Here is a 13584-nt window from a genome sequence, read left to right on the forward strand (position 1 = left end):
AAATAAAACTCGATGCAACCTATCGATTAATCGTTTCGAGAAAACCTATTGAGACATCGCTTATTAAGTCGTAGAATATCGATTATAATAAGAATTAACTGAAAGATCGAAATATCGCTGAATAAAAAGCGACTGAGAGTAAAATACAAATTTTATTTTTTACTATGTTATTTCCAAAGACCGTAATACTAAGTCAGTCACGGCATCAGTTTCTTGTTATATATTTGTATAGTTATTAATTTGTATAAATTACATATTTATAAATTATATCTAATTACTATTTTATTATGTAAAAACGCACAGAACACGAATTAAAAATAATAACTTCTCTATTGCTAACATAAGATAATCGTATGAAGTAAATAAAATTTATAGATATCACTTTGTTTAATAATTATGGAACGACATGCAGTTCAAAAAGGTTTTATAACGCTCAAACCTCTTTGTGATTCGTTAATCAAAGATCCGAGTATAAAATGTGCGTTGCAAATCATAGATTGTATAAAAACAATCTCAGATGGTATTATTCAAGATTTACTTGATTATATTCTGTTCCCTGTAATTGTTCATTTACAAAATGAGAATGTCAGGTAACATAGAAATTCATATTTTTATTATATTAATAAACGTGATATTCTGTCTATACATGGTTTATTCTTTTTTTCTTAGTAAACATTTAAAGGAACATTTAGTGAAGATCATAAGAACTGTTCTATCAAAAGCCAGGATTACAAATTTTAAATCTTTTAATAAGTTATACACTGTCATTTTATCTCAAATTTATGATAAAAATCAATCACAAAGGAGTGCGTAATAATTCTTATTTATTAAGTAAAACTAATGGTAATCATATATCTTTTTATAACTAAAAATAATTTTACAGTTATTTCTTCACATGAAGAATTAAAAGAAACAGTACTTCTCTGTCTTCAAGATTTATTAAATCGTTGTTTTACGAATGTTATTGAAGAATTATATACACGACAATATGCACCTACACTTGCTCATGGTATATATTTATGTGTATTAATAGCTAAATATGAAAAGTCACGTTCCCTGAGGTGATTTATATACATTATTATTTCATCTTTGTTCTTATACTATAAATATAGAAATTGTATGAAATTATTTTATGATACAGGTTAATAGCCATCGAAACAATAATGACCTTGTGCTATGTAGATGATTCTTCAGATAAGTCTGATATTGTTTTGACAAACCAAATAGCAGACACAATCATGTTATTTTTACCAGGTATTGCTAGTGGATTACAAGAAATTGCTATGGGAAGTGATATTCAGGGACATAAGATTACAATGGTATTAAGATTTATATATGTTATTATTATACTTTATTTATTATATAAAGATAGAATAAAAATAAACAATACACTAAAATAATTTTAGATGGCTATCAGAGCATGGGCTAGAATAATATGTATTGTAATGCAAGATACAGATAATGAAGAAAATATACCTTCAGTTATTAGTTTTAATAAGCAACAAACAAATTCAATTGATCCATTAGGAAAAAAATTACGTCTTGAAGGAGCTGCTGGAATTGAAAAGTTTCTAAATTCTACTACAAGGAATCAAGAGTGGCTGAGTGCCGCAGCTGTTAAATTAAACATACTTATACAAGCAATGGGTTCTTTAAGAAAACATTCACATTATAAAGTCAGAAAAGAATTAGCTACGAGTATTAGTTTATTAATTACAATGTGTGCCAGGTATAAACACTTATGATAAATATTATATTTTTAATTACAACTTATGATATATATATATATATATATATATATAAATATAAATATATATATTAACATATATTCATTCTATAAAGAAATATGAAACCAAGCATTATGGAGTTAATAGAATATTTGATTTCCTTATCTGAAGATGACAATGAAGAAGTCAAAAAAGAAGCTAAAAAAGCATTAGATAAAATTAATGAATCTTATATGCAGAATATAGATATGAGACCATTGATTGAATTATTAGAAGAAAGTTTTTACAAGTTACTTACACAATTGCCACGTATCGTAAGAAGTTCTGGTATTAATATTATTCATATATAGTAATTTGTGTACAAAAATTTATATTTTTTTCTGATATATTCAATATTTATATAATTTACAGATGATAGTGAACAACTAGTAGGTTTAAATCACCTCTGTGGATATTTACGATTATTAGGAAAAGAAAGATTGCCTACTACTATACAATCAGCGGCACACGTACAGAGATTGTTACAGGCTCTTTTATACATGATTGAAATAGATTGCAGTGATATTACTCTTTTAGAAGATATTGGTGTAAAAGATCTTGATAATTTGACTCATCACAGCCAAACACATTCATGGAGACAATTTAAGTTCATTCAGGATATTAGTTGTAAAGAAAAAATTTTTACAATATGTCAGCTTTTGGGAACATACAGTGATTTAAGAATTTTAGTTGATAATATTCTTCAAGCTATGTATAATGTATCTCAACATAGAAAAGAATTAATATTTCTACTTAATTCCATAGTAAATGGTAAATAAAATATTTATCTTAAAACATTTAGATTTTCTACAAACAAATTAAATTATTAATTTTGTAATATTATAGTTCCTATTAAAAATACATCAACATTGTCCTTATATAAGGAAATAATTGAATTTTATACTACAGAAGATTTTTGGTATTTACCTCTCGAAGTTACAGAGGATATACCATTATGTGTTGCACAGAATAATGTAGTACAATGTTGCCTTTTAACAGAAGGTTTAGGACAAATTGCAAAGAATTTAGAAGACAATTATGAAAGTTTTCTACTTAAGACTTTATATTTAATTATTGAAAGAGCAGGTAATATTTACTCTCATTTATTTATATATGTATAGATGTCTTATTTTTATTATATTTTTATTGCAGGAAGTCCAAATAGTCTTTTAAGTTATATAGGAATTCAAACTCTACAAAATATTGCAGAATCACAAAAACATAAAACAATAGGAGATCTTTTACGTGTTAATGTCGATTATTTCTCTTATCATGTTACTGTTAAATTGCGTAGATTAGAAAGAAATCCAGGAGTCCTTGATGTTGTTGGAGTTGTGATGAAATATAGTTCTATGGATGTATTACCATGTTTAAAAGAAATTGTACAAGATGTTCTTCTGCAGTTAAATACTGTCTTTCAAAAACGAAATACGTATTCTTTTTTAAAAGTTTTTTATATATTTATAATGTATATAAAGAGATTAGTATCAGACTCAAATACAGATGTAACAATAGCATCACCTACATTAACACAAAAAGATTCTGCAGAGATTATTATACAAAATTTATTAGAATATTATGAAGCAAAAAAAGCAAATGAAAAAATTGATCAAAATTTTAATGATGCAAATACGGACATACAAAATACAGAAATACACAATGTAGAATCTGAAATCAATCCGATAGTTCTGGAGGAAGGTATTATATTTTCAAATTTATAATTAATAAACATCATTTATCATTATTTTAAATTAAAGTAAATAAAAGATCTTTTTTTTTTTTATAGAAGAGAATAATAAATCTTTACCAATACATATACAAATGATTGAAGATGTCTTGAAAAGATGCTTACATTTTCTACCTTCAAAAGATATAAAACAATCACTCATTGCTATGTTAACTTTAGAGGAAGCTTTACCAATTTTAATCAAATGGGAAAATCAATTATTACCAATTGTACATCAACTTTGGCATCCATTAGTAGACAGATTTCAAGATCAAAATATACTTGTTATTAATCGTGCATGGCAATTATTTTGTGTACTTGCACATATTTCTAAAGATTTCATTAGGTGCAGAACATTAAAGTAAGTCAGATTATATTAGTTTATATAAAAAAAAAAAATTAAATTAAAATTTTTAATTGTCTAATAACAATATAGACAAATACTGCCGGCATTATCAAAGTTTTTGAATAAATCTGCTAAAGAAAGCTATAATAAGCCCATTGATGCAGTTTATAAGTTCACACAAATGTACAAACTTCAAAGAAAATTGATATCTACATTGAGCCAAATTGTAAAAGATCTTAAACTTCGTGAAAAGGATGTATGGAATGTATTGAGTATAACAGAACCATATCTCAGTTCACATCAACATCCACTATTACAAGTAAGTACTTATTAGTGTTGAATAATATACTAACATAAAAGAGATTAATTGTATAATACTTGTTGCAGAATTGTTGCGTAAATATGTATAAAGAACTTGCTAATTATAATAGCGATATTGTTTGGGTGAAATGTCTTAGTATTTGGCATTCTAAAATAGCAAAAATTCCAACCAATAAAACGTTCAATTTGGAATACTTAAAGGTAATGTATATGTTTAAAAAGTTATACATGTTTTCAAATATTTCTTTATTTTTTTTGCATATATGAATTTTATACATCATTATTTTACATTCTTTCAGATTACAGAAAATGCTATACCAAATGAATATCTCAAAAATGTAAAAATAATAATTACATATATCCAAGAAAAAATCTAGTCAAACACAGGAGATAATAAAAAGTTATTTCTAAATATAAGAATATAATTGATAAAATAAATATGTATATACTCGCAAACTTATACCGGAAAATACTACGAAAAATATTATCCATGTGACTAAAAGTCTTCTAGAAACATGTAGGTGATTTACATTCAATAATCATAAATAACTACACAATATATATGTATGAAATACACACTGCTATTATTATAAGAAAGCTACATCTCTTCAAGTTTCTGAAGTGGAATGTGCTCGAACTTATTTTATTATTTAAATTTGTATACTTAAGAAATATTCACATACATGCGGAATAAGATTTAATACCATCATTATCATGGACTTGTGAAAAGAAATAAAATAATAATTATGTTAACAAAAGCAATGTATTTTACACATTTTTTAAAAACATCATAATTAATTGTGAAAACAATTCTTTTGGAAAATATTACATGACAATGTAAAATACTTGATGATATAACAAATTGGATATCCTTTGTAGGGGTACAAGATATGCACATGTAGATTTTTTCTTACAGCATATATATGTATATATATACCACATATGTATATATAAAAACTCTTTTTCAAAGAAAAATGCTATTTATTTAAGTCTGTTATAAAAAAAATGATATTCTTTAAACATGAGATATTTACGATAATCTTTTAATTGTATGGTCCTCTTAGCATGCATTAAATTGCATATCTCTTAATAGATTTAAAATTTTTAAAAGAAAACTATCTAATCTGTGCGCCTTGTACCAGTAAAGATATAAATTCTACAGCATTGTGTTACAAAATTCTGGGATAGATAACAAAGCTAATGCATTTACTTTGTATTATAATTAACTATTTATAAAACAGTTTTTTTTACAAATCATTAGCAAAAACTTTGCCTATAGTGATGAAATACTTAAGAATGTTACACATTGATTCTCTATTAAAATCAATGTTATCATTTCCATGCCTGCTTCTGAGCCTTCTGTGATGCTAATTTCTTCGTTACATATGACGATATTAATAATGCTGCTAATACTATTACAATGAGATAATAGTCGAAATCTTCTTTTAACACATCGAATGTTTTAGATGGTGCCACTCGCGTGTAGAACATATCTGTTAAAAGTATAACATGAAATGCGCATTTTTGTGTACACAAATAGTACAATTATTAAAAAAGTTGACTTCATTATAACTTACCTAATCCATATACAAAAACTAAACAGGTACTCTCAAGACCACTAGGACTAGTATGAATGCCTAATACTCTAAATATACTTTGATTATAATTTATAATAGTATCCATATGAATTGGTATTTCAGGCATATATGGTATAACACCTTCTTCACGCATTTCAGGATTAATAGGACGTCTAGGATCCACCATCATCCATGGTAACTCTATAATTCCACCATTTGCTAGGGAAACTGTTAAGTACAGTTATAATTTACAATTATTAAGAGTATTTTATCTTTTATGTTTAGAAATTATTAATAAACAAACATACCTATAATATGTTTACTAGTGATACCTTTCTCTGTAATAGTCTCTCTCATATATTCTATTGATGCTGGAAAAATGTATGCTTGTCTTTCCACGATCGGTAATTTGGTTGTAACCAAAGAAGAAAACACTGTTAAATAATTAAATAATAATGTGAATATATAATATATTATATTTATTAAGTATAAAGGATACTTTTGAATAGTTGCTACTTGATTTACCTGTTGTATTACTCTGTATTTTTCCTTCATAAAGTTCCAAAGTTGCAATTTCTGTTCTTCGACTTTTTTCATTAAAATAGCTATATATCAACCAGTTCTCAGAATGTACTATATGAAATGGACCACGAACTCTTTTATGCACAATAGAAAATATCATGGCACCTGATACTACATCCAGTAAATAAAGATTGAGTGTATCTATATCATTATTAAAAAAAAATATAAATATATAATTTTTAGTTAATTGCGTAACAATTTTTTTTAAATATAAGAGTATTATTTTTATAATATACTCACTTTTGTGAGTACTTCCAACACCTTCTGATACCACTGCTACTAAATTTGGATTAATGTATTTATATAAGACAGATCTATCACTTAAAACTCTACCTTGAGAGTGGACACGTTCGATTGGACTTTTTGAGATAACTTGTATTATTTTTTGATTTTTTGGAGAGAGTAATAATTCCCAAACTTTATGAGCTATTAACTCCTATAAAAAAAATTCTTAGTTATTATTTTTTAATTGTTTTGTTATACTGTGCAATTATTAATATTTTTAAGACCTGAGATGTACTGTATGAAAGAGAAAATCCAGATAACAAGCCTGTAGTTTGATCTGCAGTAAATATGTAAGTATTCTTTCCCAGAGAAGCTGCAATAGTAGTTGCACTTTCAGGATAGACATGAATTTTATCTCGTGCATCGAGTATAAGAATGCCTCGTAGAAAATCATCTGTCGTTACATGAAGTAACATAGATTGTTTTATTCTGTATCCTAATTTTATCAATCCATCTAAAGGCTGTCCAGTAATTGGATTGAATGTAAATATAATACCTTCTCCAGATACCTAAGATATAAACAATTGTAACTATTGATAAAAATAAATCATATTATAAAATATTATTTAAAATGCAAATGAAACAGTACTTTATCTTCTGCTAATAATGCACATTGAGGTGGATAAGGAAAATGCCTACTTCCTCGTTGTACGTATAAAACCATTGTATCTGATATTTTGTTAAATCCACGAATATTTGGTATTTTAAGTTGCCAAATAATTTCGCCTTTTCTAGTTTCAATACCAAAGATCTATAAAACGAAATAAAAATATATTTTATGTGGCAATATTATAAAATTATGTAGAAATTATAATCCATTGTATTCTTTTTTATACCTTTCCAGCTGATGTAACAGTAACAATCATTTTATGTAAATTGAATTTATCTCGTACTAAATCGGTTCGTTGATTAGATTGCTGTGGAACCAAGTCTAGCATAGATTGTATAAAAGCTTTTGCTTGATTAAATTGAGAAATAATTCTTCTTAACATCATACTTAATACATCCCCTGGGTATAAAAAAAAAATAGAAACAAATTATTCGAAATTAACTTGAAATAAAGCAAAATTAAGAGATAAAAATAAAAAATATTTGCATATTTATATCTATTTATTGCAATTGCTTAAGTATTATTATGTTAATCATATAATAAAAATTAGCATATAGCAGGTATTTTAATAATTACGATTTATCTGCAAATTAGCATAATAAAAATTAATACATCTATATTTATAGTAAGCACTATCTGTTTTTTAATTGCACATGCATAAAATTTCTTTTGAACTATGCATAAATATATGTAAAACTATATTTCCTAATAAAAAATTGTTGAATATTAAATGAATATTATCTTTTAATGATATTGTGCAAAAAATTATTATAAACTTAATTTATCCTTTTAAAGCATCCATAAAGGAACACATTTAAATTTAGGCGGGTAAACATTAATATTTCTACTGTAGATATATACTGCTAAACCATGCAAATATAAATTTTGTAGATAGCAGTAAGAAAAATGTTTTTCAAATTAGTTTTTCCTGCTCCACTACTTACATGAAATGTCTACATCAATACCTGCCAGCAGCCATTCACAAAAGAAAAGTTAATTAATATAACTTAAGAAATATGTTATTTCTCAGAAATTAATTGCCACTAAATAGTATCAGTTAATCACAACAGTTATTAATAGTTACAATAGCAAGCTTTTCTGTGAAACTTACTAAAAAGTAATAACAGTATACAAAATCTTAAAAGTAGATATATCATAAGCATTCTCAATCCATCAGTATGTAAACTTTAACAGTTTTAAATACTGATACATTTTCAACTCACGACAGTACAGGCATAAAACTCAAAAAATAAAAAAACTATTTTTTAATATGTCTTTATATGTTCAGAAAGACTGTTATGTCTTATACTTCGTATATTTTTGTTTTCTTTTATTTTTATTTTTTACTTTTGTTCCCCAATATTTTTAATGGGGAATATGCATATGCAATTATACTTTGTGATTTTAACTTTAATTTATAATTATTAATACAAAATTATACATACTTTCTTTCTGATCAAATTCTGTTTCGATGGCTTGATCTCTATCTGACATAGGTAATTCAATAATTTCAACAGCTACAATTTTTGCAAGTGCCTCTTCTCTTGTCCATACTAATTTGTTATGTTGCAACAATGCAATACTATGATCTTGTGAAGACAACAAATAACGGCATGTTAATCCTTTTGTTTGACGTACACAAACTGATGCCACTATTACAGGTGATAACAACGAAACATGTGAAAAACTTCCAGTTATGTTTGGTAGTGGATTAAATGTCAAAAGATCTGTTGCTACAACTTCTGTAATCTAAATTACAGATATATTGATTAAAAATAAATAAGATTGAATATTTAAATATATAAAATAAAAATCGATCTTTACTTACTTCATTTCTATAAGTTGATTCTAGCAATACTTTTTGATTATCTATAGAAGTGATATATAGAGTTGTATCACCTGCAATATCTCTTTGAATTGGAACTGAAGTTTCTCCAACAACAAGAATTCGTTTTCTTTGATTGTTATCTGCAGTGATAGATACCACAGTTTCATCTCCAAGTACAGATTCCAATTGGTATGGTCCTTGTGTTCCAGCACCAAATATAGTATTTATAGTAACCATTTGAGGTTCTATATTTGTATTAAATAAATGTACTAAAAACAGCATGCCTAAAGAATTGTCCCCCTTTAAGCAAGCTAAATATGGGGCAACTAAAACACATCTATGAAAAAAGAATAAAACAATTTTATATATCAATAATTCTAGAGATAAGTATATATCACATAAATAATATAATTTATATGAATCTTACTCTGTTTCAGAAGTTATAAATGGAGCTGATACTTTTCTTGATTTTAATTTTTCACCAGTTTTACTATCATATGATGTTACCTCAACTCCACTATTGTAGATAGGTAAAATATGGTGTAATGTTCCATCTTTGATATGCCATTTTACTTCTTCTATTCTATGTCACAAAATATTTAATTTTATAATATATGAAAACAATTAACTTTATATAATATAACATAAATATTAAAAATTCTAACAACTCCATTTAAAGTCCATTTCATGATATTGATATTTCATTCTCTAATATTTCCTGATAAAAATAAGATTATAGAAATAAGTGATATAAATTGAATATTTAAGTTATGTTAATATGTATATTTTTTGAAGTGTGTAGTGTTAAATACATCAATTATTATTGTGCACTGAATGGAATAAAAAACCTGTTAGCAGTATACAATCCCAATGTAGAAAAGGATCTAAATGTAGAATCATGTCTGAAAAATCAATTGTAGTCTATAATCAATCCTCTAGATTCCATGGAAGAAGTCAATTTTTTTACAATGGAATGGAATTGTAACAAATTTATCTTTAAAAATTTTCACTATATAATTTTAATATTTCACAATTTTCTTTGACTAACCTATCAGAGTTTTGTTCAGCAATTGGCCATTCATTAAGTATATGCCCTGTAGCTAAATCCCATGCACGAACAAGAGCTGGAACTCCACCACTTACAGATATCAGATCTCCATCTGCAACACCTCCCAATGTACGAATACGACCAGCGTATCCTTTCTCTAATACCCTTCTCCATAATATTTGACCTGATAAATTATAAAAAAATTATCATTCTTTTTCAATTATTTATATCAATTTCTGCAACATTTTATGTGAGAAAAAATAAATGTTATATTATATCAATGATAAACTATCTGTAAATTTAAAAATGTAACAATACATATATAATATCATATATATTATATATATTGTTAAGCTAATTAGATTCCATACCTGTTTTTAGATTTAATGCGGCAATAACATTTTCTTCGGTTGCAACAATAATCTTTTTAGCCGTTGAAATTGTGTCAAAACTGGCAAATTTTATTTTGCCAACATAATTTTGTTTCCTACAATTATAGTAAAAAAATTCTAATATATACGAGATGGATAGTAATTTACGATGAAGTGTATTTGTGTATTATTTGAAATGCTAATTCTGATGATCACTGAATTATAATAGAAATGTGATTTACCAATCGAATTTTCCCACTTGGTCCTCATAAAGACATAGAGAAAGATTAAATAAACTTATAAATACAATAAGATATTGCAATATCTGTACATCCGTTAAAAACCGGCTGATATTCCCTCTAAAAGTCCATGCAAAGGAAGCCATGATGAAAAATCTGTATATCAAAGTATCAGCTGGTATCGGCTTCTATTAACTTTTCTGCTAGGCCCTCAGAAGCTAGGGCATGTGAAAGTATAAAAGTGTATAAGACTGTTTGACTATCTACAAATTGTAATTCTAAACTACCAAAAGCAGGTGGCGCAGTAGTATGTAAGGTGGTGCCTTGTACATATATGAGTCTGCCATATTGTACATTCATTATATGTATATACACACATACACATGTGTATCTCAGGAATCAAAGCAGTTATTGGTTATTCATAAGTAATCTTAGATCATATCCATGAAATTGATTCATAACGATAATTTTTTGTGAAATTTACGTGAAATTACAACAAGAGACTGCGAAATAATTTTTTTAAGTACTTGTTTCATGTATTGCATGTTCTAAAAAGAACGTGACATTTACACGAATAAATATGGCACAAATTTAAAATAGTATAGAGATGAGTAAACATAACAAAGCTTTTAAACAAAGTTTCTTTTGTGTAATCTGGTATAATCCATATTGATTTTTACCCACAAGACTTTCATTTATCAATCTAATATTTCTTTATAATACAGATAGTTTAATTCTGTATTTAGTAATTTCTAGTGATTTTTAGAACACTTCTAAGATATACAAATTTTCTGTCATTAGACAGAAAATAAATAAAAAATTTATAAAAAAAGAGGAATCTATTCCTTATTCCTAATATTGAACAAATAAGTAACTACAAAAAAAGTTATTGAAGATGTTTTCAAGCGGTCCTAATTACACAAAACTGAAAACACACCTTAGGTTAGCTATAAACAGATTGAAACTTTTAGAAAAAAAGAAAACAGAATTAGCTCAAAAAGCACGAAAAGAAATAGCTGATTACATTGCGGCTGGAAAAATTGAAAGAGCCAAAATTAGAGTGGAACATATTATAAGAGAAGATTATATGGTAGAAGCTATGGAATTAATCGAAATGTATTGTGATCTCTTACTTGCCCGCTTTGGCTTAATTCAACAAATGAAGTAAGTCATGATACTGTTAATTTAAAATCTGTTATATTCATCCACATATTTTTACTTGTCTTTATGTAATACTTATATTTCTATAGTCTTAAATGTAATACTTATATTTTCTATAGAAATTTAGATGAAGGTCTAGCAGAAGCTATTTCTACAATAATTTGGGCTGCACCTCGTATTCAAACAGACGTACAAGAGATAAAAGTAATTGCTGATATATTAACTACTAAATATGGAAGACAATATACAGAAGCTTGCAAAGAAGAAGCTATACAAACTATATCTGAGAAATTAAAACATAAAATGAGCGTACAGTCTCCATCTAAACTTTTAGTAGAAAAATATCTAATAGAGATTGCAAACAATTATAATATAGAATATGAACCAGATCCTCAAATAATGTCAGAAGGAGAAGATGCTGTATTAATAGATATTGGAAGTAACAACGGCGATTCTAGAAATAATTTAGATCTTGCTAGTGGTGGTAGTAATGGACCACAACCAGCTGGATTTATTGGCTTTCCACAGCCTCCTCTGCTACCAGATCCAAATATAAATGTAATGGTAAGATATTAAACTTGAATTAATACTTGGATTACTTGGAATTATTTGAATTAAAGCCTTAGATTAGGTAAAGAAAATAATATTATTTTTATTTTTTATTAATAAGAATTCTGAGAAAGGAAGTGCACCTATAGGATTTGTACCTCCAATGGGACCTGCTACTTTCTCAGATAAAGATCAAAACACACCCTTCAATCCTGCAGCATTTTCATATAATATCCCATTAGATAATGCTAATACAAATAAGCCTGTAAGTAATAAAGTACGGATCAGTACTTTTACTGTAATTATATATTCTCTTTAAAAGTATTAACTTTTTGCCTTATAATATCTTGTGAAATTCGTTATACTATATATGGGACAAACATAAGAAAGACGAGTTAGACTTGAAATATGTATATTAGCAGAAATATATTGAATATATAATCAGATTGCAAAGTCCATATGCAACTTCTTCATTGAGTATGTATGCATAATCACAAATTAAATCATGAGGCAAGAAGTTAATTAAGCTAATAATAAATAGTTCTTGTTTTGAATTAATTCGTAATATTATTGAATTACTGAATATCTGATTCAGGAAGATGATTTACCACCTCCATATGGCTCATTCCCACCTGACTTAAATAAACAAGTGAGTAGAAGATATAATTAACTATACTTTATTCGTATACTTTATACTTTATTAATAGCAAACAGATGAGAATTGGAGAATTTAACAATTATTAAATTAATTTTTTATCTTGTTTAGTCTGATGAAAAACCAAAGCCTCAACCACGATCAAAAATTCCAATGAGTAATTTTCAACTTCCCGATCTACCTGCTGTACCATCAGGAAGTGAATTACCTCAAAATATATCTGAAAATGATGATATAGATTTTGATGACCTAATGAAACGCTTTGAAGACTTAAAAAAAAGGAAGTAACAGTAAAACATTTGATATAATAATTATAATCAAAACATATAAAAGTATACTATACTTTACTGGTTACTATAATAATTTACATAAATGTAAAGATAATATCACACTTTTGAATATTAGTAAATAATATATAGAGATCTATAAAATAAAATCTATATAAAATAATACTTTTTAACAGATGCTAATGTTTTTATAAACGCAAAATGTAGGATAATATTGTTGTAAACATTTCAAA

The 13584-nt window shown here is 26.4% G+C and overlaps 3 protein-coding genes across 5 annotated transcripts; 2 read left to right on the top strand and 1 right to left on the bottom strand.

Moving 5' to 3' along the window:
* The first annotated feature begins 87 nt into the window (after positions 1-87).
* Positions 88-4868, top strand: Tti1 (Telo2 interacting protein 1). The gene is made up of 13 exons (XM_035868448.2): positions 88-590; positions 670-806; positions 884-1061; positions 1142-1319; positions 1407-1729; positions 1843-2054; positions 2139-2537; positions 2613-2852; positions 2919-3464; positions 3553-3853; positions 3929-4157; positions 4226-4360; positions 4459-4868. The coding sequence occupies exons 1-13, from the start codon at positions 397-399 to the stop codon at positions 4534-4536; spliced, it is 3150 nt and encodes a 1049-aa protein (XP_035724341.1). The 5' UTR covers positions 88-396; the 3' UTR covers positions 4537-4868.
* Positions 4869-5151: 283 nt separating this feature from the next.
* EMC1 (ER membrane protein complex subunit 1) lies at positions 5152-10994 on the bottom strand. Of its 3 annotated transcripts, XM_085664040.1 has the most exons (16): positions 10703-10994; positions 10461-10576; positions 10090-10273; positions 9890-9943; positions 9469-9624; positions 9042-9378; positions 8659-8962; positions 8158-8178; positions 7440-7612; positions 7193-7354; positions 6828-7112; positions 6559-6754; positions 6262-6459; positions 6045-6170; positions 5737-5964; positions 5152-5652 (listed from the first exon to the last, which is right to left on the bottom strand). In XM_085664040.1, the coding sequence occupies exons 1-16, from the start codon at positions 10843-10845 to the stop codon at positions 5492-5494; spliced, it is 2844 nt and encodes a 947-aa protein (XP_085520166.1). In that variant the 5' UTR covers positions 10846-10994; the 3' UTR covers positions 5152-5491. The 3 variants fall into 3 exon arrangements, with proteins under 3 accessions (XP_085520166.1, XP_085520170.1, XP_085520172.1); XM_085664044.1 differs by lacking the exon at positions 8158-8178 and having other exon boundaries at positions 5164-5652; XM_085664046.1 differs by lacking the exon at positions 9890-9943 and having other exon boundaries at positions 5167-5652.
* Positions 10995-11108: 114 nt separating this feature from the next.
* On the top strand, positions 11109-13552 carry Ist1 (increased sodium tolerance 1-like protein). Its single transcript, XM_035868534.2, has 5 exons — positions 11109-11863; positions 11980-12424; positions 12531-12674; positions 13005-13058; positions 13176-13552. Exons 1-5 carry the CDS (start codon positions 11595-11597, stop codon positions 13350-13352), a joined length of 1089 nt encoding a protein of 362 aa, XP_035724427.1. The 5' UTR covers positions 11109-11594; the 3' UTR covers positions 13353-13552.
* Positions 13553-13584: the final 32 nt, after the last annotated feature.

This window comes from Vespa mandarinia, chromosome 2 (assembly GCF_050613455.1).
Source record: "Vespa mandarinia isolate Hongniang chromosome 2, ASM5061345v1, whole genome shotgun sequence".
In the NCBI taxonomy this organism is placed as follows: domain Eukaryota; kingdom Metazoa; phylum Arthropoda; class Insecta; order Hymenoptera; family Vespidae; genus Vespa; species Vespa mandarinia.

Bases quoted from the DNA above. Each gene is read 5' to 3' on its own strand.
- EMC1 (XM_085664040.1), bottom strand. From the start codon at position 10,845: ATGGCTTCCTTTGCATGGACTTTTAGAGGGAATATCAGCCGGTTTTTA. The intron at 9,379-9,468 runs GTAAGATTCATA...CTTTTTTCATAG, and splicing joins TTTATAACTTCTGAAACAGA to ATGTGTTTTAGTTGCCCCAT. The intron at 7,613-8,157 runs GTAAGTAGTGGA...TTTTATACCCAG, and splicing joins TATTGATGTAGACATTTCAT to GGGATGTATTAAGTATGATG.
- Tti1 (XM_035868448.2), top strand. From the start codon at position 397: ATGGAACGACATGCAGTTCAAAAAGGTTTTATAACGCTCAAACCTCTT. The intron at 807-883 runs GTGCGTAATAAT...ATAATTTTACAG, and splicing joins TAAAAATCAATCACAAAGGA to TTATTTCTTCACATGAAGAA. The intron at 1,320-1,406 runs GTATTAAGATTT...AAATAATTTTAG, and splicing joins AGGGACATAAGATTACAATG to ATGGCTATCAGAGCATGGGC.
- Ist1 (XM_035868534.2), top strand. From the start codon at position 11,595: ATGTTTTCAAGCGGTCCTAATTACACAAAACTGAAAACACACCTTAGG. The intron at 11,864-11,979 runs GTAAGTCATGAT...TATTTTCTATAG, and splicing joins GGCTTAATTCAACAAATGAA to AAATTTAGATGAAGGTCTAG. The intron at 12,425-12,530 runs GTAAGATATTAA...TTTATTAATAAG, and splicing joins ATCCAAATATAAATGTAATG to AATTCTGAGAAAGGAAGTGC.